At 43.4% G+C, this 24590-nt stretch overlaps 1 protein-coding gene across 2 annotated transcripts in view; it reads left to right on the forward strand.

The window, feature by feature from the left end:
• Positions 1-16769: 16769 nt before the first annotated feature.
• Positions 16770-24590, forward strand: part of USP42 (ubiquitin specific peptidase 42) — a 49029-nt gene continuing 41208 nt past the window's right edge. Inside the window, exons 1-4 of one of the 2 annotated variants that reach the window (XM_028088486.2) lie at positions 16770-16858; positions 20993-21242; positions 23804-23833; positions 24098-24298. In XM_028088486.2, coding sequence (XP_027944287.1) covers positions 21002-21242; positions 23804-23833; positions 24098-24298 — 472 coding nt within the window. In that variant the 5' untranslated portion in view covers positions 16770-16858; positions 20993-21001. The remainder of the gene's footprint in view (positions 16859-20992; positions 21243-23803; positions 23834-24097; positions 24299-24590) is intronic. The other variant, XM_028088487.2, reaches the window with a different exon arrangement.

Consider the following 24590-nt stretch of genomic DNA (forward strand, 5'->3'; position numbering starts at 1 on the left):
CAAACGTGAAAATTGTTCTAATGAAATATTCCAATCTGAGAAGCAGAAAGAGAAAACAATGAAGAAAAATCAACAGAGACGAAGGGACCTGTGGAACACCATCAAGTGTACTAACATACCCATAATGAGAGTCCCAGAAGGAGAAAAGAGAGAGGAAAGGGGCAGGAAGACTATTAAAAAAAAAAAATTATTGAAAAATTTCCAAATCTGATAAAATACATGAATCTATATATTCAAGAAACTCAGTGAACTCAAGTAGAACGAACACATTGATACACAGCAGGACACAGGACAACAAGGACAAAAAGAATCTTGAGAACAGGGAGAGAAGCACCTTGTAACGTACAAAGGATCTTCAGCAAGATTAACAGTAGATTTCTCATCAGAAGCCAGGGAGGCAGTGGGCAATGGGGTGAATTATTTAAAGTGCTGAAAAATGGGGGCACCTGGGTGGCTGTCGTTGAGCATCTGCCTTCGGCTCGGGTCATGATCCCAGGGTCCTGGGATCGAGTCCCGCATCGGGCTCCCTGCTCGGCGGGAAGCCTGCCTCTCCCTCTCCCACTCCCCCTGCTTGTGTTCCCTCTCTTGCTGTTTCTGTCTCTGTCAAATGAATAAATAAAATCTTTAAAAAAAATAATAAAGTGCTGAAAAACAGAACGTGTCAACCAAGAATTCTATACCTGGCAAAACTATCCTTCAAGAATAAAGGAGAAATCGGGGCGCCTGGGTAGCTCAGTTAAGCGTCTGCCTTTGGCTCAGGTCATGATCCTCGGGTCCTGGGATCCAGCCACGCATCAGATTCCCTGCTCAGCAGAGAGTCTGCTTCTCCCTTTCTCTGCCCTTCCCCCCACTTGTGCTCTCTCACATAAATAAATAAAATATTTTTTAAAAAAGAATGAAGGCGAAATTAACACATTCCCAAAGAAACAAAAGCTGACAGAGACAGCTTGTTACTAGTAGAGCCTTCTGTACAAGAAATGCTAAAGGGAGTGGTACAGACTGAAATGAAAGGATACTAGATAGTAACTTGAAGCTATACAAAGAAATAAAGAACCCTGGTAAAGGTAACCACATAGGTAAATATATAAAAGCAATGATTATTGTTATTGTATGTAACTCATCCATTTTCCTATGTGATTTAAGATACAAATGCATAAAAAATATTTATAAAATCTATGTTAATGTGGGGCGCCTGGGTGGCTCAGTTGGTTAAGCGACTGCCTTCGGCTCAGGTCATGATCCCAGGCTCCTGGGATCGAGTCCCGCATCGGGCTCCCTGCTTAGCAGGGAGTCTGCTTCTCCCTCTGACCCTACCCCCTCTCATGCTCTCTCTATCTCATTCTCTCTCTCAAATAAATAAATAAAATCTTTAAAAAAAAAACCTATGTTAATGTGAAAACTATGTATACAGATATAATCTGTGACAGTAGCACTGTAAAGGGTAAAGGATGGCAATATATAGGAACAAATTTGTTGTATATTATTTTTTTTTAAAGATTTTATTTATTTATTTGAGAGAGAGAATGAGAGATAGAAAGCACGAGAAGGAAGAGAGTCAGAGGGAGAAGCAGACTCCCCGCCGAGCAGGGAGCCCGATGCGGGACTCGATCCCGGGACTCCAGGATCATGACCCGAGCCGAAGGCAGTCGCCCAACCAACTGAGCCACCCAGGTGCCCATGTTGTATATTATTAAAACTAAGTTGGTGTTATTTCAAACTGAGGTGTTACAAGTTTAAGATGTTCATTGTAGTCTTCAATGTAACCACTAAGAGCACAACTAAATATACATACATACATATATGTGTATATATATATACACACACATATATATAAAGAAATGAGAAAGGAATCAAAACAGGACACTGCAATCAAAAGAAGGCAGGAATGAAGGAATTGAGCAACAACAAAGATATGACGTCCAGAACATACATAGAAAACTGGCAGAAATTAGTTCTTCCTTACTTTAAATGTAATGGGTTGGGCGCCTGGGTGGCTCAGTTGGTTAAGTGACTGCCTTCGGCTCAGGTCATGATCCTGGAGTCCCGGGATCGAGTCCCATATTGGGCTCCCTGCTCAGCGGGGAGTCTGCTTCTCCCTCTGACCCTCTTTCCTCTTGTGCTCTCTGTCTCTCATTCTCTCTCTCTCAAATAAATAAATAACATCTTTAAAAAAATGTAATGGGTTAAACTCTCCAATTAAAAGACAGAAATCAGCAGAATGAAAAAAAAAAACAACCTAGGGGCGCCTGGGTGGCTCAGTCAGTTGGGCGTCCAGCTCTTGGTTTTGGCTCAGGTTATGATCTCATGGGGGATGAGATCAAGCCCTGAGTCAGGCTCTGTGCTCAGCAGGGAGTCTGTCTGAAGATTCTCTCCCCCTCCTCCTCCCCCAATTTGTGCCTACACGTGCTCATGCTCTCTCCCTCTCTCTGAAATAAAAATAAATAAATCTTTTAAAATAAAAATAAAAACCTCAAAAAAAAAAAAACAAAAAAAACCCCCACCCTCTATCACACACAAAGTTTGAAAGTAAAAAACAAAACAAAACAAAAAAAAACAATGGAAAAGGATATTTCATGCTAATAATAGCCAGAAGAGAGCTAATATCATATAAAGTAGACTTTATTCTTTTTTTAAGTTTATTTGTTTATTTGAGAGAGAGTGTGAGAGAGAGCACGAGAGTGGGGTGAGGGGCAGAGGGAGAAACAGACTCCCCACTAAGTGGGGAGCCTGATGTGGGGCCTGACCCTGGGACTCAGGGATCATGACCTAAGCTGAAGGCAGATGCTTAACCGACTGAGCAACCCAGGTGCCCCACAGAGTAGACTTTAAATCAAAATTGTTATAAGAGACAAAGAAGGATATTATTTATGATAAAAGGGTGAATTCATTGAGAAGATGTAATGATTATATACATACCTAACAGAGTCCCCAAATATACAAAGAAAAAGTTGACAGAAATGAATGGGGAAATAGGCAGTTCTATAATAATGGTTTGGAGACTTAAATACCTCACTTTTAATAATGAATAAAATAACTAGACAGAAGATCAGTGGGGAAATGAAGGAGGTAAACAACACTATAGGCCAGCATTCTCTGGGACAGATCATATATTAGGCCACAAAACAAGTCACAATAAATTTAAAAGAAATGGAATTACACAAAATATCTTCTCTGAGCACAATGGAATGAAACAAGAAATCTAGAAGGAAAACTAGAGAATTCATAAAGTGTGTAAATTAAACAATATTCTGTTTTTAAATATTTTTTAGAAGTTTATTTATTTATTTTTTAATAATCAGCTACATCCAACATGGGCCTTAAATTCATGGCCCCAAGCTGAAGAGTTTCATGCTTTTCCTACAGAGCCAGCCAGGTACTTTTTAAATATATATATATATATATATATATATTTTTTTTTTTTTTTGTAAACAAAACATTCTTTTTTTTTAAGATTTTATTTATTTGTCAGAAAGAGAGAGCACAAGCAGGGGGACTGGCAGGCAGAGGAAGCAGCAGGCTCCCTGCTGAACAAGGAGCCCACCGCAGGGCTCAATCCCAGCACCCTGAGATCATGACCTGAGCCAAAAGCAGACCCTTAACCCACTGAACCACACCAGCACCCCTAAATAATACATTCTTTTTTTTAAAGATTTTATTTATTTGAGAGAGAGAGAATGAGAGACAGCATGAGAGGGAGGGGTCAGAGGGAGAAGCAGACTCCCTGTTGAGCAGGGAGCCCGATGTGGGACTCGATGTTGGCCTCGATGTGGGACTCGATCCCGGGACTCCAGGATCATGACCTGAGCCAAAGGCAGTCGCTTAACCAACTGAGCCACCCAGGCGCCCCTGAATAATACATTCTTGAACAACAAATTGGTCATAGAAGAAATCACAAAATAAATTAGAAAATATTTTGAGATGAACAAAAACAAAAATAATCAAATCTTATGTGATGAAAACAGGAATTTAAAGCTATAATATATATATTTAAAAGAAAGTCTCAGATTAATAACTTACACTTTAAGGATCTAGAAAAAGAGCAAACTAAGTCCAAAGTTAGCAGAGGGAGGAAAAGACAAAGGTTAGAGTGAAAATAAATGAAATCATGAATAGAACAATAGGAAAAAATCAATAAAACCAAATTTGGTTATTCAAAAAGATTAATAAAATTGACAAAACTTTCATTAGATTGACTAAGAAAAAAAGAGAGAAGACTTAAATAAAATCATAAATGAAAATGGGGACCTTACTACTAATCTTACCAAAAAAAAGGGTTATGAGAACATACTATGAACAATTATACATCAATAAATTATATAATGTAGATGAAATGAACAAATTACTAGAAACATACAAACTCCCAAAACTGACTCCAAAAGAAATAGAAAATCTGAATTGAGTGTTTTTTATCATGAAAGTGTGTTGGATTTTGTCAAAGGCTTTTCCTACATTAATTGAGAGGATCATGTTCTATTAATGTGGTGTATAACAAATTAGAAGACTGAATCAATAATCCAAAACCTCCCCCCAAAAAAAGTCCAGGACAAGATGGCTTCACTGCTGAATTCTACAAAATATTTATGGAAGAATTATCACCAATACTTCTCAAACTCTTCCAAAAAATAGAAAAGGAGGAAGCACTTTCTATCTCACTCTATGATGCCAACATTATCTTGATACTAAAGCCAGACAAAACCATTGCAAGGAAACTGCAGACTAATATCCATTATGAAAATAAATGCAAAAATCCTCAACAAAATACTAGTAAACTGTATCCAGAAGCATGTTACAATGATTACCAATGGCATTTATCTCAAGAATGCAAGGGTGGGTCAACAAGCAGAAAATCACTCAGTGCAATACAACACATTAATAGAAGTAAGGGGGAAAATACCCCAACCTCCTGATCATCTTAATTCATATAGAAAAAACATGTGACAGGGGCGCCTGGGTGGCTCAGTCAGTTGAGCGGCTGCCTTTGGCTCAGGTCATGATCCCGGAGTCCTGGGATCGAGTCCCACATCGGGCTCCTTCCTCGGCGGGGAGCCTGCCTCTCCCTCTCCCTCTGCCTGCCACTCCACCTACTTGTGCTCTCCCTCTCTCTATCTCTGTCAAATAAATCAAAATCTTTAAAAAAAAAAGAAAAAATTTGACAAAATCTAACACTCTGTCATGATAAAAACATGCAACAGACTAGCAAAAGAAGGGAACTTCCTTAATATTATAAAGGGAATTTATTAAAAACCCACACCAAAAGCACAAACAACAAAAGAAAAAAAAAAACGTGTCTTCATTAAAATTAAAAACTTTTGTGGGGCGCCTGGGTGGCTCAGTCGGTTAAGCGACTGCCTTTGGCTCAGGTCATGATCCCAGGGTCCTGGGATCGAGCCCCGCATCGGGCTCCCAGCTCCGCAGGAAGCCTGCTTCTCCCTCTCCCACTCTCCTGCTTGTGTTCCTTCTCTCGCTTTGTCTCTCTCTGTCAAATAAATAAATAAAATCTTTAAAAAAATTAAAAACTTTTGTGCATTAAAGGACACTATCGAGAGTAAAACAACAACCCCCATGAGAGAAAATATTTCCCAATCAAATATCTGGTAAGAGTCTAGTAACCAGTATAAAGAAGTCTTTCAACTCAACAATAAAAAGGCAAATAACCCAATTTAAAAACTGGCAAACTAGTTGAATAGACATTTCTCCAAAGATTAATGGCTAATGAGCATGTGAAAAGATGCTCGACATCATCAGTCATTAGGGAAATGTAAAACCACAATGAGATATCACTTCATACTTACCAGGAAAAGGAAAAAAGAAATAACAGATGTGAACAAATTGGGACCCTCAAACATTGCAGGTGGGGATGCAAAATGGTGCAATCACTGTGGAAAATAGTATAGTGGTTTCTCAATAAGTTAAACATAGATTGACCATATGACCCGGCAATTCCACTCCTAGGCACATACTCCAAAGAAGTGAAAACAGGTATTCAAACTAAAACTTGTACATAAATGTTCATAGCTGCTCTGTTCATGATATCCAAAAGGTGGAAATAACCCAAATGTCCATCAGCAGGTGAATGGATAAATTAAATGTGGTATGTCCACACAGTGGAATATTATTCAGTCATAAAAGGGAATGAAGTACTGATATATCCTACAATGTGGATAAATCTTGAAAACATGCTATGTGAAAGAAGCCAGACGTAAGACATCTCATGGCATGTGATTCCTTCCATATAAAATACCTAGAATAGGTGAATCCATAGATACAGAAACCAGATTAATGGTTGCCAGGGGCTGGTGGGCAGAGCAAATAGGGAGTGTAGGTTTTTACCTTAGGGTAGTGGAAAAGTTCTGGAACTAGATAGTGCTGATGGTTGCAGAAGACTGTGAATGTACTTAATGCCACTAAATTGCACACTTTGAGGGGCACCTGGCTGGCTCAGTCAGTGGAGTGTGCTACTCTTGATCTCGGGGTTGTGAGTTCGAGACCCATGTTGGGTAGAGAGATTACTTAAAAAATCTTTAAAACAGTCAAAAATAAATTTTATGTTGTATTTTACCACACTTTAAAAAAAAAAGCAATGGGGGAAGCCTGGGTGGCTCAGTTGGTTAAGCAGCTGCCTTTGGCTCAGGTCATGATCCCGGGGGTCCTGGGATCCAGTCCCGCATCGGGCTCCCTGCTCAGCAGGAAGCCTTCTTCTCCCTCTGCCTGCCATTCCCCCTGCTTGTGCGCTCTCTCTGTGTCAAATAAATAAAATCTAAAAAATAAAAAATAAAAAAAGCAATGAGAAAAAAATTGTTAGATATGCTCTATAAATATAATAGTCTTCAATGGAAGGATCTCTAAGGAATTTCTGTGAAGTAAGTTATTAAATATAGAAACTCGAAATATGCTTAAAGAGTTTTGGGTTTTTATTTTTTATTTTTTTTAAAGATTTATTTATTTATTTTGAGAGAGTGAGAATGAGAGAGAGAGAGAGAGAGTACATGAGAGCGGGCAGGGTTAGAGGGAGAAGCAGGCCCCTCGCCGAGCAGGGAGCCTGATGCAGGACTCGATCCCGGGACTCCAGGATCATGACCTGAGCCGAAGGCAGCTGCTTAACCAACTGAGCCACCCAGGCGCCCCGAGTTTTGGGTTTTTAAAAAAGATTTATTTATTTGAGAGAGAGAGTGAGCAGGGGGAGGGGCAGAAGGAGGGAGAGAGAATCCTCAAGCAGACTCCCCACTGAATGTGGAGTCTGACGTGGGGTTCCATCCCAGCACCCTGAGATCATGACCTGGGCGGAAATGAAGAGCCGGACACTTAACTGACTGAACCACCCAGGGGCCCTCGAGTTTTTGTTGTTTTTTTTTTTTAATGTATGGTTCTACAGCTTGCTTTTATCACTTGATAATGTGCCTTAGAGCACTTTCCCCCAAGTAGATATAGAATAGTTTTTTCTCTGATGATTAGTATTCTACAGATCTTTATTATCCAATAGGCTAGTGGCTAGTGAGCAACCTCCTATGTGGCTCGTACCATGTGTTTAAATTATAATATTTGGGGTATATTGGATTAAATCAAGTATATTATTAAGATTAATCCCCCTTTAAAAAACCTTTTTTTAATGTGACTACTAGAAAATTTAGAAATACGTATGTGGCTCACATTATATTTTTATTGGTTAACATTACTAGAGACTGCTTATTCAGGACCCATAAGAGTTGGGTTGAAGACCAGAAAAGAATCAGGGATCCCAGACAGGGTGGGTCTGTATCATATGCAATGTATATTTGCCCCAACCCTCCTCCCTGATGTCCAGATTTTGTAATTCTTACCAGATTTCTCCACGCTCCTCATTCCAGTTGTGTATATTTCATAGTCTGTTTTAGACATTCTCCCATTTGTTTCTTTCAATATTATAAACAATTCTACAGCGAACATTCTCTAATCAGAATAACTTAGAGCTATGTGTGTGTCCAATACAGTAGCCCCATGTGGACATTTTAACTTAAATTAAACTTTGATTTGAAACCTAGTTCTTCAGGCATACCATGCCACATTCCAAGGAGTAAACAGTAGCATGTGACTAGTGCCTACTATGTTAGCACAGGACTTTTATCATCATTGCAGAAAGCTCTCCAGGACAGTGTTGGCTTAGAGCTTTAAGAAATGGATTCTGCCACTTAATAGCTGGTATGACCTTGCACAGGGTAGTTAACGTCTCTTTGCCTCTGTTAACTCAGCTTAAAATGGAAGTGCCCTATAGTACCTACCTCCTGAGGTAGTTGCAAGAACGTATGTGAATCTTCACAAGTAACGTCTGGCCCATAATAACCTGTAACTGTTAACAATCACTAATATATTCTTAAAAACTGTCGAGACTTGGGTCTGTCATCAGACATCGATTGTCATTCTTCAAAACAGAGAAACTCTGAGCCTCTTCCTTTGGCATCCTTTGCTGTGTTAACACAGCCCTAGGTTGAGAAATTTTTCTGATACAGTTCTGATCAAGTTTCCTTCAGATACTCACCAAGGTGAGTTATGTATCAAGTTCTCCTTTCCTCTCCTGACTTGCTCTCCCCATCTCTGTTTCTGTGTCTCTCCACTCTGAGTTGCCCCTACTAATTTAACCTTGCACGTTGCTCCTCAGTCTGCAGGGCTCAGTCTCAGTGAGTGAACTTCCCCATCCACTGATCTGCCCCCTCCCATTATATTTCTTCCTGCAAAATTGGCACTCATTGCTCAACTGCTTCATGTAAATATCCTAAAAGCTCACTGAAGGCAGGTACTAACACATCACTTCTCTCCCTGACTTTCAGAGTAGATGCTAGGTGGGTATTTGCTCAATGAATGTGGGAACTGTTTCAAGAGAAAGGAGCTATATGCAGTTGGAGAATATTAACGAATGGCTTTATTGCCCAGATGAATATTCAAACATCTTAGTATATGCCACAGGAGTCCTTTCAGGACTAACTGCATTGCATTTGTAACTTTATTTTAATCTTCATACTACAGGCATTTTTTTGAGTTCTGGAAAGAATTTCTTTGGGATCAGTTACAGTATACTTAAAACCTTTACAAACTGAAGTATAATCCTTCATTCAGAAAATCTTTAAAATAAATCTTTTTTAGGACCCTTGGTCATGAGTTTTGGGCCCTGTACATTTGTCAAGTTTGTTATTTATTCCTTAGTACTTTGTTTTAATTCTTGTGATTATTATTTTTCTAATTAGATATTGCTTGTATATGGATCTCAATTGGCTTTTTTATTGTGGTAAAATGTATACAAGATTTACCATTTTAACTATTTTCAAGTGTATAGTTCCATGGCATTAAGTAAATTCACATTCAATTGACTTTTTTATATTCATGTTTTAATCAGCCACTTACCTGAAAGCTCTTAATGGGTCTCATGTACTTTTGCTTTTTTTCAAATTGAGGCATACAGATGAAGATAAATTTTCTCCATTCTGATGGAAATATCTTGTGTTTTTTTTGGGGGGGGAGGGCAAACTTCCAGGACCATGTTTAATCATTGTTTAGGGTAGCATGCATTCATGTTCATGAATTGGACAGGTATGGATTTCCATTATAAATCTAGGAAGCGATATTTTTCCTTATAGTCTGAGACCAGCCAGTTAGACCTGATTAGACCTCTCAGAGTTTTTCCTTTGAAACCCCAGGCCTACTGAATCAAGTTACATGCTGAACTTTCTCCTTGCTATCAACTGTATTATCAGTGTTCATTTTTGCATATTTCCAAGGGCAACAGAGTTCTAAGGGTGACAGACTTTATTTGCTTCCAAATAGCATTTGCTCCTGAAATCCTGATATGCTTTTCCTATCCTTTATTTGCCTAGAAAAAAATTCTACTTAATCCTCAAAGATCCATTTCAAGTGTTACCACCTTCATTTTTTTTTAAGATTTTATTTATTTATTTGACAGAGAGACAGTGAGAGAGGGAACACAAGCAGGGGGAGCGGGAGAGGGAGAATCAGGCTTCCTGCAGAGCAGGGAGCCCGATGCGGGGCTCGATCCCAGGACCCTGGGATCATGACCTGAGCCGAAGGCAGTCGCTTAACCAACTAAGCCACCCAGGCGCCCCAAGCATCACCACCTTCATAAAACTTTTCCTTAATATCATCTACTGGGAGAGTTATTCCCAGTGCCTCCTAAGCTCTACCTTCTTGATTTGGAGCATTGTCATGATGTGGAATAACTAATTATGTATAACTCTCTATTCTAAACAAAATGGTTTCTGGAAAATAGATACAGTATCTCCAATGCATGGTTTATTCTGGGTTTTAAATTAATATTTTGGCAGTGCGCCTGGGTGGCTCAGTCGTTAAGCATCTGCCTTCGGCTCAGGTCATGATCCCAGGGTCCTGGGGTCGAGCCCCGCATCGGGCTCCCTGCTCCGCAGGAAGCCTGCTTCTTCCTCTCCCACTCCCCCTGCTTGTGTTCCTGCTCTCGCTATGTCTCTCTCTGTCAAATAAATAAATAAAATCTTTTAAAAAAATTAATATTTTGGCAATACATAAAGGAGTGACTTGGGATCTGTCACCTAAAAATGAACCAGGTCTAAGATTTGGTGACCCATAATCTCCAATTTCCTTCAGAGGAGACAGTGATCCTCAGAAAAATCAAATGTATCTTTTTTTAAAAGATTTTATTTATTTATTTGACACAAGGAGAGAGCGAGAGAGGGAACACAAGCAGGGCGAGAGTGGGAGAGGGAGAAGCAGGCTTCCCACTGAGCAGAGAGCTGGACATGGGGCTCGATCCCAGGACCCTGGGATCATGACCTGAGTTGAAGGCAGACGCCTAAAGACTGAGCCACCCAGGTGCCACAAATCAAATGTATCTTTCCTTGAAAACTTTTGAGCTTTAATGTCTAATGTTGGATCGGGAGGAAGGGGTGTTAATTATCCGTGAGGATAAAGTTGGCTTTGATAAATTAAACAAACCTTTCATTTCACGAGAGCCCAAAACAAGACCAAAAAACGCAACTAATAAATAAAAGCTGGAGCTGGACTTTATATCTAGTGTGTCTGTCCCCAAACAGCACTCTGTGATGACTATGTCTCAACCCAGGCTGCAGGGACAAGTCTATTGATGGTGTCATCTGAGTACTCTTACAGTGAAAGGTGGGTACTCTTTTTATTTTCTTTCTTTGTGTTCTTTTGTGGCACAACATGGTAGGTACTTCTCTCAAATATGCTTTATGACTAATCCATTTTTTTGGTGTTTATGCAATTTCTTCTTTGTTCACAGTGATTATGAGTAAAAGCTGTAAGCAGTAAAGGATCTGGTCTTGTTTGTTCTGAGGGGCTTAGAGCAAGGATTGACTGAGAGATTCTAAGTACTACTCCACTCTGTTGTGGGTGCAGAACTCTCAGGGACAGGGCGTGCAGTGGTGAAATTAACCTGGTGTGAGAGAAGTCCTTGCTAGTTATGCTCACAGTGGTTGATGGTCACCCTCCCTGACTCATCCAGTGTCTTCAGGGGCCAGAACTGGTGAATTAAATTGGCGTGCTTGGAGACCAATAGCCTTGCACCCTTTATAAGCGTAAGGTACAACATTAATATTCTCAGCCATTTCCCCCCCCACCCCCCTGCCAAGAGTTACTCTTTTGGCCAGAGAGGGCAGTTTAGGGGTTTCCATGTGGCTTTTTCTACTAGACTAACTCATACTCCGTAAGTCAGGGAACCAATGTGAGGGTTCTGTCAACCTGTAAGTATGACCATTTGGATATTACGCTTGGGAACTTGGGAAATGACCACTGTACGCCCACGGACCCAATGTATTTCTTGACCCCATAGGTTCTTACCCCCTTAGCAAAAAGGGAGCCTTTGGGGTGCTTTAGGTTCCCATCCGTCCTTATTGTCTCTATAAACCAACAGCCTGGAAATATCCAGGTATTCCTCTTTCCCAGTCTATGGTTACCCGAACAAATTAAATGGCCAGAGGTTTCTTTGGTGAAGTATTTGGAGAATCGCTATTGTGTACACGTCCATGGATCTGGCTTCTGTTTTACTGAATGGGTGTTTTGGATCTGAAAATTGGCTCAGGTGGTGAAATTGGAAAAGTGATTATGACTATATCAAATGATATATATATTTATCATATTTAGTATGTCTTTGTTGACTGCCCATCTATCGTGCCCCATGATCTGTTGGCCTCCATGGATCCCTGCAAGTCAGGGGCTCCTTCTACCAAGCTAACCCTGCCCAGGCCCACTCATGCCCGCCCACCTTGCTTCTGAGGGGTAAATGCTGCCACCCAGCCTCTGTCACTCTGGGATCCAAATGCCCCTCTGACCTACGGATGACAACCACCACTGAGTTCCTCAAAGCCGATGGTGCCCCACCCCCCATGACCTTGGGAAGCAGTGTCCTCCAGGCCTCTTCTGCTCATAGTAGAGTCAGTTCACTTCCCTGGGCCTGTTGAGCCCTTCTTCCACTATCTACCATGGAAGCCATGGTGTTGTCCTTATTTAATGTTGCTCATTTCTTTTTGTCAAATACCATCCATACAGTGTGTCAGAACCGGCCCACTCGGGGCCCTTGACGAAGTTTCGATCAAAATTGTGGGAGGGTGCCCCTATATCTATAAACTCTCCCTTATTACCCCTCCCCTCCCCTTGATCTAGCCCCTTGAGATCCATTTACAGACTTACTGAGAGTCCTGCTGGTATGTATCAGCCAGGTCCTACAGCTCCTTCAATGTATCGTTCCTCTCCTCCCTGAGTAGGGCTAACACTTGTCCATTCAGGCCCCATAATGAGACTTAACCTTAGCAACTGGTCTCACGGCCATGGGGGCTATGGGGGCAGGTCCTAAAGAATGCATTGTCTCACAGGGTTCTTGCCTCATTTGAGGCTTCTGCATTGTCTTCAGGTTGGGGGGCAGGGATGGGCCACTTCTGAAGGCCCAAAGGGTTCAGAGCAATCTTATCGCTAGTCTTGGGATTCCACCTCTTTTTTTTATCAGAGCCCTGACCTTGGTGATGGAGACTGACCTTGGCTGAGAGAAGTCAATCACTTCTAAAGTTCTGTTTCTTCAATGTGAAGCCCTGAGCCTGGTCCTCGGGATTGCCGGCCTATCCTCTGACTGCAGATGATCATTATGGCAGGGCACTAAAACGTCTCTCTGGTATTTATGCTTTGCTTTACATTGACGACTAACTGCCCGGACCCTATAATTTTCCTTCTTGAAAGCAGCAGTGGTCATCGGATTTCACAGGTCTTTCGGTGCCTATTTTCCCCGATGTTCACAAACACCAGAGAGATTGAATAAGCCAATGCATGCCCTTCTACCCGTTTCCCATCCCACTTTCCCCTAGGTGGGAGTCTTATGCAACGGCATGGAGATTAGTGCCTCCCATATCACCCGGAATCTTATCCTTAGACTCTGCTTCCTACGACCTTTCCTGGAACCCAGTCTGAAGCCAGGCGACTTAGAAGCGGGGCTTGAAACAGAATTCAGATTCCCGTGCTATATATGCACTGTGCTCTGGAGAGAAAGGGAAGGGAGGAAGAGGGCAGGGAAAGGAGTCAAGCCAGTATGTAATGGAGGACAAACTTCTCTCTGATCCCACTGGAGCTTTGGAGCATGCACTGCACCCCAAGGCTGGTCACAAGTTGAGGCAAGGCTTTTCTGAACCCCTTTGTCAGTGGGCCACTGGTGTAGGCTGTAAGGGAGTGGTAGGCATGGTTAACCTCCCCGTGAACCAGCTCCCCCTCTTCAACCAAGGACAGCTGTCAAGAGAAGGGGCAGCTGTGAGTTATTAGCAGCTAACACTCATAGCAGCTGCGGTGGGGGGGAATGGGTGCATCAGCCAGTAAAGGGGGGTCTGGTAGGGCATTTACAGCATCCACTACAGGCTTCCTAGGTGTCTGGAGGTTCTCGGAAAATCTAACTTATCACTCTTTTTTTTTTTTTAAGATTTTATTTCTTTATTCGACACACAGAGAGAGACAGCGAGAGAGGGAACACAAGCAGGGGGAGTGGGAGAGGGAGAAGCAGGCTTCCTGCTGAGCAGAGAGTCCGATGTGGGGCTCGATTCCAGGACCCTGGGATCATGACCTGAGGCGAAGGCAGCCGGTTAAAGACTGAGCCACCCAGGCGCCCTCTAATTTATCACTCTTAACACTTTTTGTTCTTTTTCTGGATTGGAAGGTGGGGCACCTGGGGTGAGTTTGCCTTCAGCATAAAGACAGTTTTGGTAAAGACAATGGGTTGAGTAATCTGTGTAGGTCACACAGTTTGTAAGAACAGAGGCAAAGTGAAATCTCCAAACAGCATTCCCTTTGGATTAAGCGCTGGTCTGGAAGAAAACCATTTTCTGGGGCAAGTTGGCTTACCATCTCAGCCAAAGACCCAGCTGTTTGAAGTCCTAATATCCTTTGTAACTTCTCCACTTACGTTGTCAGTTTACTATAAGTGGCACTGAAATTCTTTAGAGGAAAAAGCCCTCTGTTTGCTTTCAAGGCACAAAGAGGGGTGGAGGGGACTGAGTAATCCCGCCCCCAAGAGCCTGTTCTGGTGGAGAACTAAGGGATGGTTTAAACAAAACAAAACAAAACAAAACAAAACAAAACAAAACCCATCCTGGGGCGCCTGGGTGGCTCAGTCGTTAAGCATCTGCCTTCGGCCTCAGGTCATGATCCCAGGGTCCTGGGATCGAGTCCCGCATCAGGCTCCCTGCTCAGCGGGAAGCCTGCTTCTCCCTCTCCCACTCCCCCTGCTTGTGTTCCCTCTCTCGCCGTGTTTGTCAAATAAATAAAATCTTAAAAACAAAACCCCTCTTCCTACATAAGTTGCTTAGGTACTGTATTAAGAGGCGGACTGTGGGGGTACTTTGTGAATAGAATACTGAATGGAAAATGAAATTAGAAGGCAAACATCTAATGTGACTTTCAAGGGAAGCATTTTGAACTACCCCAAGACTCAGGTGAATATTAAGGATTTGGCTCTTTAATTCCTTCTCATTCTCTATTTAATCATCTCAAAGTCACTTGGGGGAAAGGCATGTAAATTACTGAGTCCATCCCTACAGCCCTTCTGATCTTGCAGATCACTTACTAGTGTTGAAAGAGCCACAAAGGTGTTATTCCATAACCATTCTTCATCAGGAAGTTGTGGTGTTAATCTCAAAAGTGAGCACTGAATCTTGGAGGTTTGGAATTCACCTTTTCCCTTTTGTTTGCCCAAAGTACTTCAATGTTGTGCTCCAAACACACAACTGATACTGTAATCAACAAGTGATTTCTTTCCATAACAGTAGTAAGTGCCACCATAAAAATATTGTGCAGTCTTGGAAGGGGGAGTAGTAAGAGTTTTTTTTAATTTTAATTTTTTTAAAGATTTTATTTATTTATTTGAAAGAATGAGAGAGAGAGAGAGAGCATGAGAGGGGAGACGGTCAGAGGGCGAAGCGGACTCCCCGCCGAGGAGGGAGCCCGATGCGGGACTCGACCTCGGGACTCCGAGATCATGACCGGAGCCGAAGGCAGTCGCTTAACCGACTGAGCCACCCACGCCCCCGAGTAGTAAGATTCTGATGGGGGATTCAAGCAGGGCTCCATGAAGAAGAGGCAGAGGTTGGGGCTTCTATAAGCAGATGTAGGAATGAGGTGTTTGTTAGGGAAAAAGTCTGTTATGGCTGGGGACACACACAAGAAGAAAGGTAAACTGAGGCTTCAGTGTCAGGTGAAGGAGTTTAGACTATTCTGTGGGCCAAAAAGAGGCTGAAGGCTCCGAGGGGAGCAACGTTCTACCTGTGTCATTGAAAGATCAAGGAAGATCAAGAAGGTTAAGAAGATCACAGAACAATAAGGGTGGAAAGGGAGTTGAGATTAGGCGGCGAGCATCAGAAGACTGAGGGAATGGGTGTGGCGAGGAGGTTGCCTCGGGGAGGGGCGGATGTGACTCGGTGTTAGGAATTATACCGCGGGAAGGGCTCAGGTCAGTGTAAGGAGAGTGCCTTGTCCTTAATCAAAGCAGAGAACCCATCAGAGAGAAACAGGGTCGTGGAGGAGGGGAGATGCAGCGATGAATTAAAACAGCTCTCGGCTCAGTCTCGCCGCGTAGACATCCAGTAAGTGGTCGGGGGTATGGATCGGGCACTGGGGAGCCAGAGCCGATCTAGTTGCCCCAAAGAGCGTGGAATGCTTGGATCTGAGGCGCAATCATGACGGGCTGGGCAGGGCCCCGTCCTCTTCGAGAGCCAGGTTTCAAACTCTCCCCTTCCTGTCGCACAGTCTATGAAGTCGGACTGCGAGCTGGCGCCCCGCTGGCTCCGGCGTCCTTAAGTGCTGGGTCGCTAGGCCGAGGGACGAGCGGCGCAGCGCGCAAGGGAGGCTCTCCGGGAGCCGTGTCCGTTTGGTCCACCGCGTCCCCGCGCAGGCCGGACGGGCGCAGCGAGGACCCGGCTCGAGGCCCGCGGCCGCCGCGCGCCCCATGGTCCGCTCCCGCCGACGGCTCGGGGGAAAGACCGCCCCGGCCCGCGCCGCGCGGCTCGGCTCCGCCAATCAGCGCGCCCCTTCCGCGGCGCCCCGGCGCTCCAGTGACGCGCGCGCCCGCCTGCGCCCGCGGCGCTTTGACGACGGCCCCTCCCGCGCTCGCCCGGCCCGTTAACTGCGCGCCGCGCCTCTTGTGCGACGGCCCCTGGGCGGCGGCGCGTGCGGGCGCGGCCCTGGCGCGCCCCCTGGCGGCCCGGCGGGGCGCTGCGGGCGCGGCGCTGACCCGGAGGCGGCGGCGGCGGTGCCCGGATGGAGGCACGTCATTGTCCCCCGCCGGGCGGCTGGGCTGTGTGCGGCGGCGGCGGCGGCGGCGGCCGAGGGGGATGGAGCGAGCGCCGAGCCGGGTCAGGTAAGCTCCCGCCTCCTTCCCGCCCGCCGCTGGCCGGCGTGGGGCCCGCGGAGCGCCCCGCTCGCCTCGGCCGCAGCTGGCCCGGCCGCCCCTGAGCCGGCGCGGCCCGCGGGGGACTGGCGCGGCCCCTCGCCCGCCGCCCCCTTCGCAGCCGCGGGCCGCCCGGGACCCCGCGGCGCCGGTGGCAGCACCGCTACTGCCGGCCGGGCCAGGCCGCTGGGGAGGGGGCGGTGGCCGGGGTGGTCGGGCGCCCAGAGAGCCGGGCTGCGCGGGGAGGCCAGACCCCCCTGGTTGCCATGGACACTGCCCTCCCACCCCCACCCGGCCCCAGCCCGCCCCCTCGGCCCCTGGGCCGGGCCCGGCGGGCCGCCCCGGGGCGGCCTGGCCCGCACGGGTCTGCCCGCGGTGGGCGTGTGCCGGCCGCCGGCCGCGGAGCCCGGCGTCCCCGGCCCGCCCGCCGCCCCCCGCCCCCCGCGTGGCTGCCACCTCCCGCCCCCAGCGGCCCTCGGAGCCCGGGGCTCGCCTCCCCACCCCCACCGCACCCCCTAGAGAGACAAACTTTCCCACCCCGGCGCCCCTCCGCGGCACGCCGGTATCCCTCGCGGGGCCGTCCACCTGGCTCCTCCGCGGAGTGTCCGAGTTCCCCACGCCGGCCGCCGGGGCGGAGCGGGCACCCTCGAGGGGGAGAGGAGGGGCCGGCCAGCCCCGGCGGCGCGTCCCCAAAAGCGTGTGCGCCTCGGTCCTGTTCTTTTTTCTTCGGGGCAGGAAGAGCCAACTTACCTGGAGGGGGTCGGGGGAGAGGGTGATCAGTTTCAGTTGTTTGAAATGAAATTTTGATGGGACAGAAGTTTTACAGTCTAGGACTTTAACCTTGTTATAATGAATGCAGTTGAGATTACTTTTGTTGAATAGCTTTTTTACATTAAGGGAGGCCTTAGAGTTTACTTGTTTATAGGAAAACATGTTGATTACTTAAAGTAAATACACTCAGATAACAGTAAAACGGGTTGAGAAACTATTCAGTTAACACCTCTTTTTGAAGGTAACAATAGTAATACGGGTTCTCATACGTTTTCGTGGCGTCTCAGAAAAGAGTGCTAAATTTTAAAGATAATTTCACTCTTTGGACTCATTCAAAGTGCACAGGGGATATGAATAATCAGTTTTACTTATTTGTTTTTATTTAAGGTCAGTTTCACTTTCTTTTCCTATCATTGAATCAAGTCTACACTGGTTTGTAAAGGTTTAAGGCTAGACGTTTTATTTACTTAAAAATAATTGAAATCAAGGCTGTTCTTTTTAAAGCTTGTGTGTTTTCCATGTAAATAGAAATGTTACAAGAACGTAGATTACATTGTTTATGAAGAAGCAGAGTGTATCAGTTTCTTTTCTACATGTATTGACATCATTACCTTTATGTGCAGTGCCACAATGTTTAAAACAGCTATATGCTTATTTTAAAATGAAAAAGAATATTGTGGTATTTGGTAGAAATATAAGGGACTGAAAATCTTAAGACTTCTGAATAAAAGATTGCACTTAAAGCAAACATTTGTGAAGTCGATTAGTCTCATTCCTCCACACACCTCCTGCCTTGATTCATGTACTCATTTTTTTCAAACACATTTTTGTAACTTTTTGTGTATCATTAGCAGATGCTGAGAGAAATTTTAACTTTTCATGGAAGTAGTTGCTTAAAAGCCCAGATATAACCATAACAATAATGTTTAGAAGCTTTACTAACAGTAAAGAACATGTAATTTATTAATCTTAGGTCCTGTACAACTTTGTTTGCCTTGTGGGAAGGGTATCTCTGTAAGCGGGTGCAATTTAGTTTGATTCTTGATGGTTTTAGGATAAGTATTCATTGGCTGAATATACAAATGAAGACAAATGGATGGTTTTGGTTTGTTTTCCCATAATTGTAATGCTATATGGTTATTGATCGAGTTGTATGCTTTCCTTAATTTTTTTTTCATTTAAGAGCCCCCCCCCCACCCCCCAAAGGCAATTGGAGCAAGTAAAATGGTTTTATTTGGTCATTTGTTAATGATTGTCCTGAAGGGATATTTATCCTGGGAAAATTGAGGTTTTTTGCTATTAAATGTTACTGTAAATGAAGCCCGATTAACCTTTCCTTGGCACTCTGTTTTGGCTTTCTTCTTCCTTCTGCTCCTTCTCTTCCTCCTCTTTTGTTTTCTTATTCTTGCTTACCTCCACTGTGTTTCATGCTGTAGACTTTATTTGGAAAACACAGCTCAAGCTTTCTTCCTGAATGAAATCCTGTATCTCAGATTCACTTAAAGTAGTTCAGTTTTTATTATTTTATTAAGATATAATCTAACATCAACTTTTTTTATTTCTGCATAAGATTCCAAAAAATTTTTAAGGTTGTGTCTTCGGGGCAGGGGGCTATAATCATGCCGTAATTTAAAATTACAAAATTGAAGCTTTTAAAAGAACCTTACTGTGAGCAGACTGTGGATCACAACATTTGTTGAAGTGGCATGAATGTTGGTATTTATTCTTTCTCTTGACTGTACTGAATATTTTTTAAAGCAAGTTTTAAAGGCTGTTCCTACTTCAAAGTAGGAATGAGATACTAAATACAAATGAGATACTGTATATAAATCACTCAGCACAAGCCAGTGCTAAAAGCAAACCCTGGTTACTTCCTATCTTCGGGATTCATTCATTTGTTGAGCACATGTGTGGCCAGCTTTCTGTGTGCCAGGTCCGGGCATATAAATACTAGTGTGATGGAGAGTAACAAGTGAATCCAGCCGTGGAGTAGGTGCTGGAGCGCTACCATAGAAATCGGCAGGGCGCTGTGGGAGCTTGCAGGAGGGGTTCAGACCCAGTCTTGGGGGAGGGTTGTTGTCAAGGAAAGTTCCCAGAGGAAATGAATTCTAAACTGACAAGTGGTAAGTGTTAACTGGCTGGAGGTGGAAGGCTGGAAGAGCGCGAGGTAAAAAAGAATAGCATGTGAATAGCCCAGAGAGTGCAGGTAGGAATGGAAGCTGGGGAGCATGGGGAGCGGTTCCTAGGCCAGGCTGTGTCAAGCCTGGGTGTTGAGATGTTGTCCCGGGGGCAGTCGGGGCAGGCCTGAGAGAAAGGTTATCTATAGAGGAGTGGCACACTCGATTTGGTTGTCAATGGGCAGTTTACATTCCTAAAGGGACCCCAGTGACTAGGTCAGTGTAGCCAGAAGGAACCCTTGCTGGGAATGTTGGGCCAGGTGCCTGGTTCCAGCTGCTGAGTAGTTTGGGTTGTAATTGCTCCATTTTTTATAGACCCTGTAGATTCTATCCAATCTCTCATATGTCCATTATGAAAATTAAGTAAATTAATCTGTGTTCAGTGATTAACACAGTGCCCCGCATATAGAAAATGCTTAATTAGTGGTAGCCCCAAGATTTAAAAATAGGATTCAGAGAGAAAATTATAATTACCCCTTTATAACATGTATTTGTGTTCAAGTTTGATGTCAGTAATGTCTTATGGTCTTCATTTAAAAAGTCATATATACCATAAAAAAAAGACACATAAAAAGTCACATATACCAAATAAATGAGCTGCTTCAGAAAAACTTTTCAAATGTAAGACTTCCTATTTTCTAAAAAAATAATATATTTCAAACAAGTCATTTTGGACTTTAAGCTCAAAATTAAAGCTAGATTTTTCTCTCCATGTAGTTGACACTTTTCCCTGATGCACTCTGTGAATTGAAAATTGAGTCAAATGTATTAGTGCATTTCATGTACTAGTTTTAAGCGATAGGGAGAAAAAAAATATATAGGTTCTTGGTAAATGTATAGAATTAGAACCTGAGGTCCCTGATTATAAACTGTAATATGAGACTTTTGGGGGCTTGGAATAGAATGACAAGATCCAATCAAATATTTCTTTGAAGGTTTTATAATTAAAAATTGTTGACATGTTCAGATGAGCACAACGCTAAAATGTTCCAAGGAAATGATTTCAAAGTTAAAAACTACTGCTGTTTTTCTATTACAGTGACTTATTTGACAGTAATTAAATATGAGTGGGATAATTTTCCAAGATCTAATGGTAGATTAAGTAGATTACTTTTCTCAATTTATAAAACAACTGCATGTGTTTTGTCTTTTGCAGAGTTGAACAATGACCATAGTTGACAAAGCTTCTGAATCTTCAGACCCATCAGCCTATCAGAATCAGCCTGGCAGCTCTGAGGCGGTCTCACCTGGAGACATGGATGCAGGTTCTGCCAGCTGGGGAGCTGTGTCTTCACTAAATGATGTTTCAAATCACACACTTTCTTTAGGACCAGTACCTGGTGCTGTAGTTTATTCAAGTTCATCTGTACCTGATAAATCAAAACCATCACCACAAAAGGATCAAGGTACTACTTTTTAAAGACAGAATCACTCCAAGAAACTCTTGTATAAATGCTGTGTGGTTGGCAGTTTTGGAGGGGGTCGTCTTTTGCGAGACCTCTTGCCACCCGAGTGGCCAGCAGTGACATTGTCTGACAGGCTTCATTTTCCTGTGCTGCTTGTTTATGATTAACATGTATCATAACAGGGTGGATTACTTTTAGTTATTATAATATTTGTAGTATCTTTTATTCTTAATTTATTGAAGGATAAACTTCATCTCGGTGAGATTTGAGGTGGGCATTTTGTTAACTTGTCAGTTACCTGTAGTTCCCTAAGTAGATGTTTGTCTTTGAAAATTTTGAAGTTTTTTTTTAAAGATTTTATTTATTTATTTGACAGAGACACAGCGAGAGAGGGAACAGAAGCAGGGGGAGTGGGAGAGGGAGAAGCAGGCTCCCTGATGAGCAGGGAGCCCGATGCGGGGCTCGATCCCAGGACCCTGGGATCATGACCCAAGCCGAAGGCAGACGTCTAATGACTGAGCCACCCAGGCGCCCTGAAGATGTTTTTAAAAAACGACTGCCTTTTGACAAATGGCTCTACCCAGCTGTGGGTTGTTTTTTTAGTTTTTGGGTTTGGGGCCAGTTAAAATTATCTGTGGTAATAAAGCTCTTTGAAAGACAGCAGATAATGTAAATGTTGCATTTGTTAAAACTGTAAATGTGGTTACATTTGTTAAAATTCATCGGGTTAAATGAGACATTGACACTTTAGTTGGTACTTCTGAAGCTTTTGGATTTGAAAGCTTTGAAATGCAAAGAAAATAGATTAGTTCCTACTCAGAATGTCATTTGGCTTAGAATAATTTGGTCCTTATATTGTTTTGCATCCTCATAGTAAATGTGATACTGTGATGTGGTGGGTAGTGTGATTTGCTGAAGGGTGTTTTGGGTGGGAGGAAAGTTTATATCACAAAATAAACAATTTAATTGAATGTTACACATAAGAGTTTAAAGACCTTCACCAGGGGCGCCTGGGTGGCTCAGTCGTTAAGCATCTGCCTTCGGCTCAGGTCATGATCCCAGGGTCCTGGAATCGAGCCCCGCATCGGGCTCCCTGCTCTGCGGGAAGCCTGCTTCTCCTTCTCCCACTCCCCCTGCTTGTGTTCCCTCTCTTGCTGTGTCTCTTTCTGTCAAATAAATAAATAAAATCTAAAAAAAAAATTAAAAAAATAAAGACCTTCACCAGCAAGACTTTCCCACAGGACTTCTTTTCACTGACTCCAACTTCCCGTTACTTGCTGGGGTTCCTTTCTCTCCCTCAGGCCTTAACTCACACTTAACTGACTGCCGTGCCCTTTTTGGAGCCCTTGTCCCATTCTCTGAAGACTCATTTCTTTTTTCCTAATTTTTGTTTCTGTTCCCGCTGAGCTGGAGCCTACCTTTGCATACTTAAACCCATTAATTTCTCTGGTAAAATAGAGAACCATCCATTAAGGCGTTCCCATCTCCAGCAGCACCAAGGAACTAGCAAACTTTTGAAAAGGTAGTCTTTTTTTTTTTTTTTTAAAGATTTTATTTATTTATTTGAGAGAGAGAGAATGAGAAATAGAGAGCATGAGAGGGAAGAGGGTCAGAGGGAGAGGCAGACTCCCTGCTGAGCAGGGAGCCCGATGCGGGACTCGATCCCGGGACTCCAGGGTCATGACCTGAGCCGAAGGCAGTCGCTTAACCAACTGAGCCACCCAGGCGCCCTGAAAAGGTAGTCTTCATGGATGATCGAACTTTCCTAAATAAGTTTCTGAGCTTTACCTGAGTTCTGTTAGCATAGTTATCATTAATAATCTGTTTATAAGTCTTGAAAATAGATAAACATCTTTTTAGGCAACATAGCGTATACTTATGATGTGGATAGTGGTGCCCAGCAGCCTGAGTTCAGAGCCAGGTTCCTTTCTGGTAAAATGAGGATGATGTCACTACCAACTCTTAGACTGAGACTGTCTGGCAGCTAAGAAGGACTCTAGAAGTACAGTGCTCATGAAGAGGACAGTGATGGTGGTGGTACTGCATAGAAGCTTCCACAGCAAATTTTTTTTTTTTAAGATTTTATTTATTTATTTGAGAGAGAGTGAATGAGAGAGACAGCACGAGAGGGAAGAGGGTCAGAGGGAGAAGCAGACCCCCTGCCGAGCAGGGAGCCCGTTGTGGGACTCGATCCAGGGACTCCAGGATCATGACCTGAGCCGAAGGCAGTCGCTTAACCAACTGAGCCACCCAGGCGCCCTTCCACAGCAAATGTTACAGAGAGTGGGCTCAGCCTGCGTTTTCTATAGATTGTGTTGAAAACTTTTTAAGTAGATATAAGAGTAGTTAGAGTGAACTCTCATGTAGTCATCAGTCAGCTTTATCAACTTATACCTTTACCATTTACTCCCCTCCCATCATTATAAAGCAAATCCAAGACTTTGTAGTTCATCTATAAATATTTTAGTTTGTATACTTAAAAAATTCTTTTCTAAAAATTTAAACATCTTTATATTAAAACTCTAGTCAACATTAAAATTTCTCTGTCGTTTTTTTAACAGCTGGTTTGTTGAAATCAACATCCAAACAAGGTCTGTACTTTGCATTTGGTGGATGTCTTTAAGTTTCTGTTAACACCCCCTTTGGTCATTGCAGTTTACTGATTGAAGAAACCAAATCTTTTCGATTTCCCACATTCTAGGATCTGTCTTTTAAAATGTCCCTTTCTTCCCTGTATTTCTGGTTAGCTGGTAAAAACCTAATCTTGATCGGATTTAGTTTGATGTGTTGCTATTTATTGAGCTTGAGAAACGTGCAAAGCCTTGTTTTTAAATATTTCTTGTTTATTTTTCTAGCCCTAGGTGATGGCATTGCTCCTCCACAAAAAGTTCTTTTCCCATCTGAGAAGATTTGTCTTAAGTGGCAACAGACTCATAGAGTTGGAGCTGGGCTCCAGAATTTGGGCAATACCTGTTTTGCCAATGCAGCGCTGCAGTGTTTGACTTACACACCACCTCTTGCCAATTACATGCTATCTCACGAACACTCCAAGACATGTAAGTGTTCTGGGTTCTGTTAACTTGTGTAGTGTTGTGCTATGCTAACCTACTTTCATTTTTTTCTCTGCAGTGGAAGTGAAGAATTCAGCCAAGAATTCTATGATCACTAGGAAATTGGTTTATTCTTTTAGAAACCATGGAGGAAGACTCTTAAGATTTGTTTTCAGGTTGCATAAAAATCATTTTGCACCTAATTTGACCTGTGAAGTTACTGAAAAAGAAACCTATTTTATCGGCATTTGGCATTTTTGAACCCCCTGCTGGCTTTCTATACACTTGCTAAAAAAAT

Source organism: Eumetopias jubatus, unplaced genomic scaffold (genome assembly GCF_037043125.1).
Source record: "Eumetopias jubatus isolate StellerSeaLion01/CBP00866 unplaced genomic scaffold, mEumJub1_p1.0 scaffold_12, whole genome shotgun sequence".
Taxonomy (NCBI): Eukaryota; Metazoa; Chordata; class Mammalia; order Carnivora; family Otariidae; genus Eumetopias; species Eumetopias jubatus.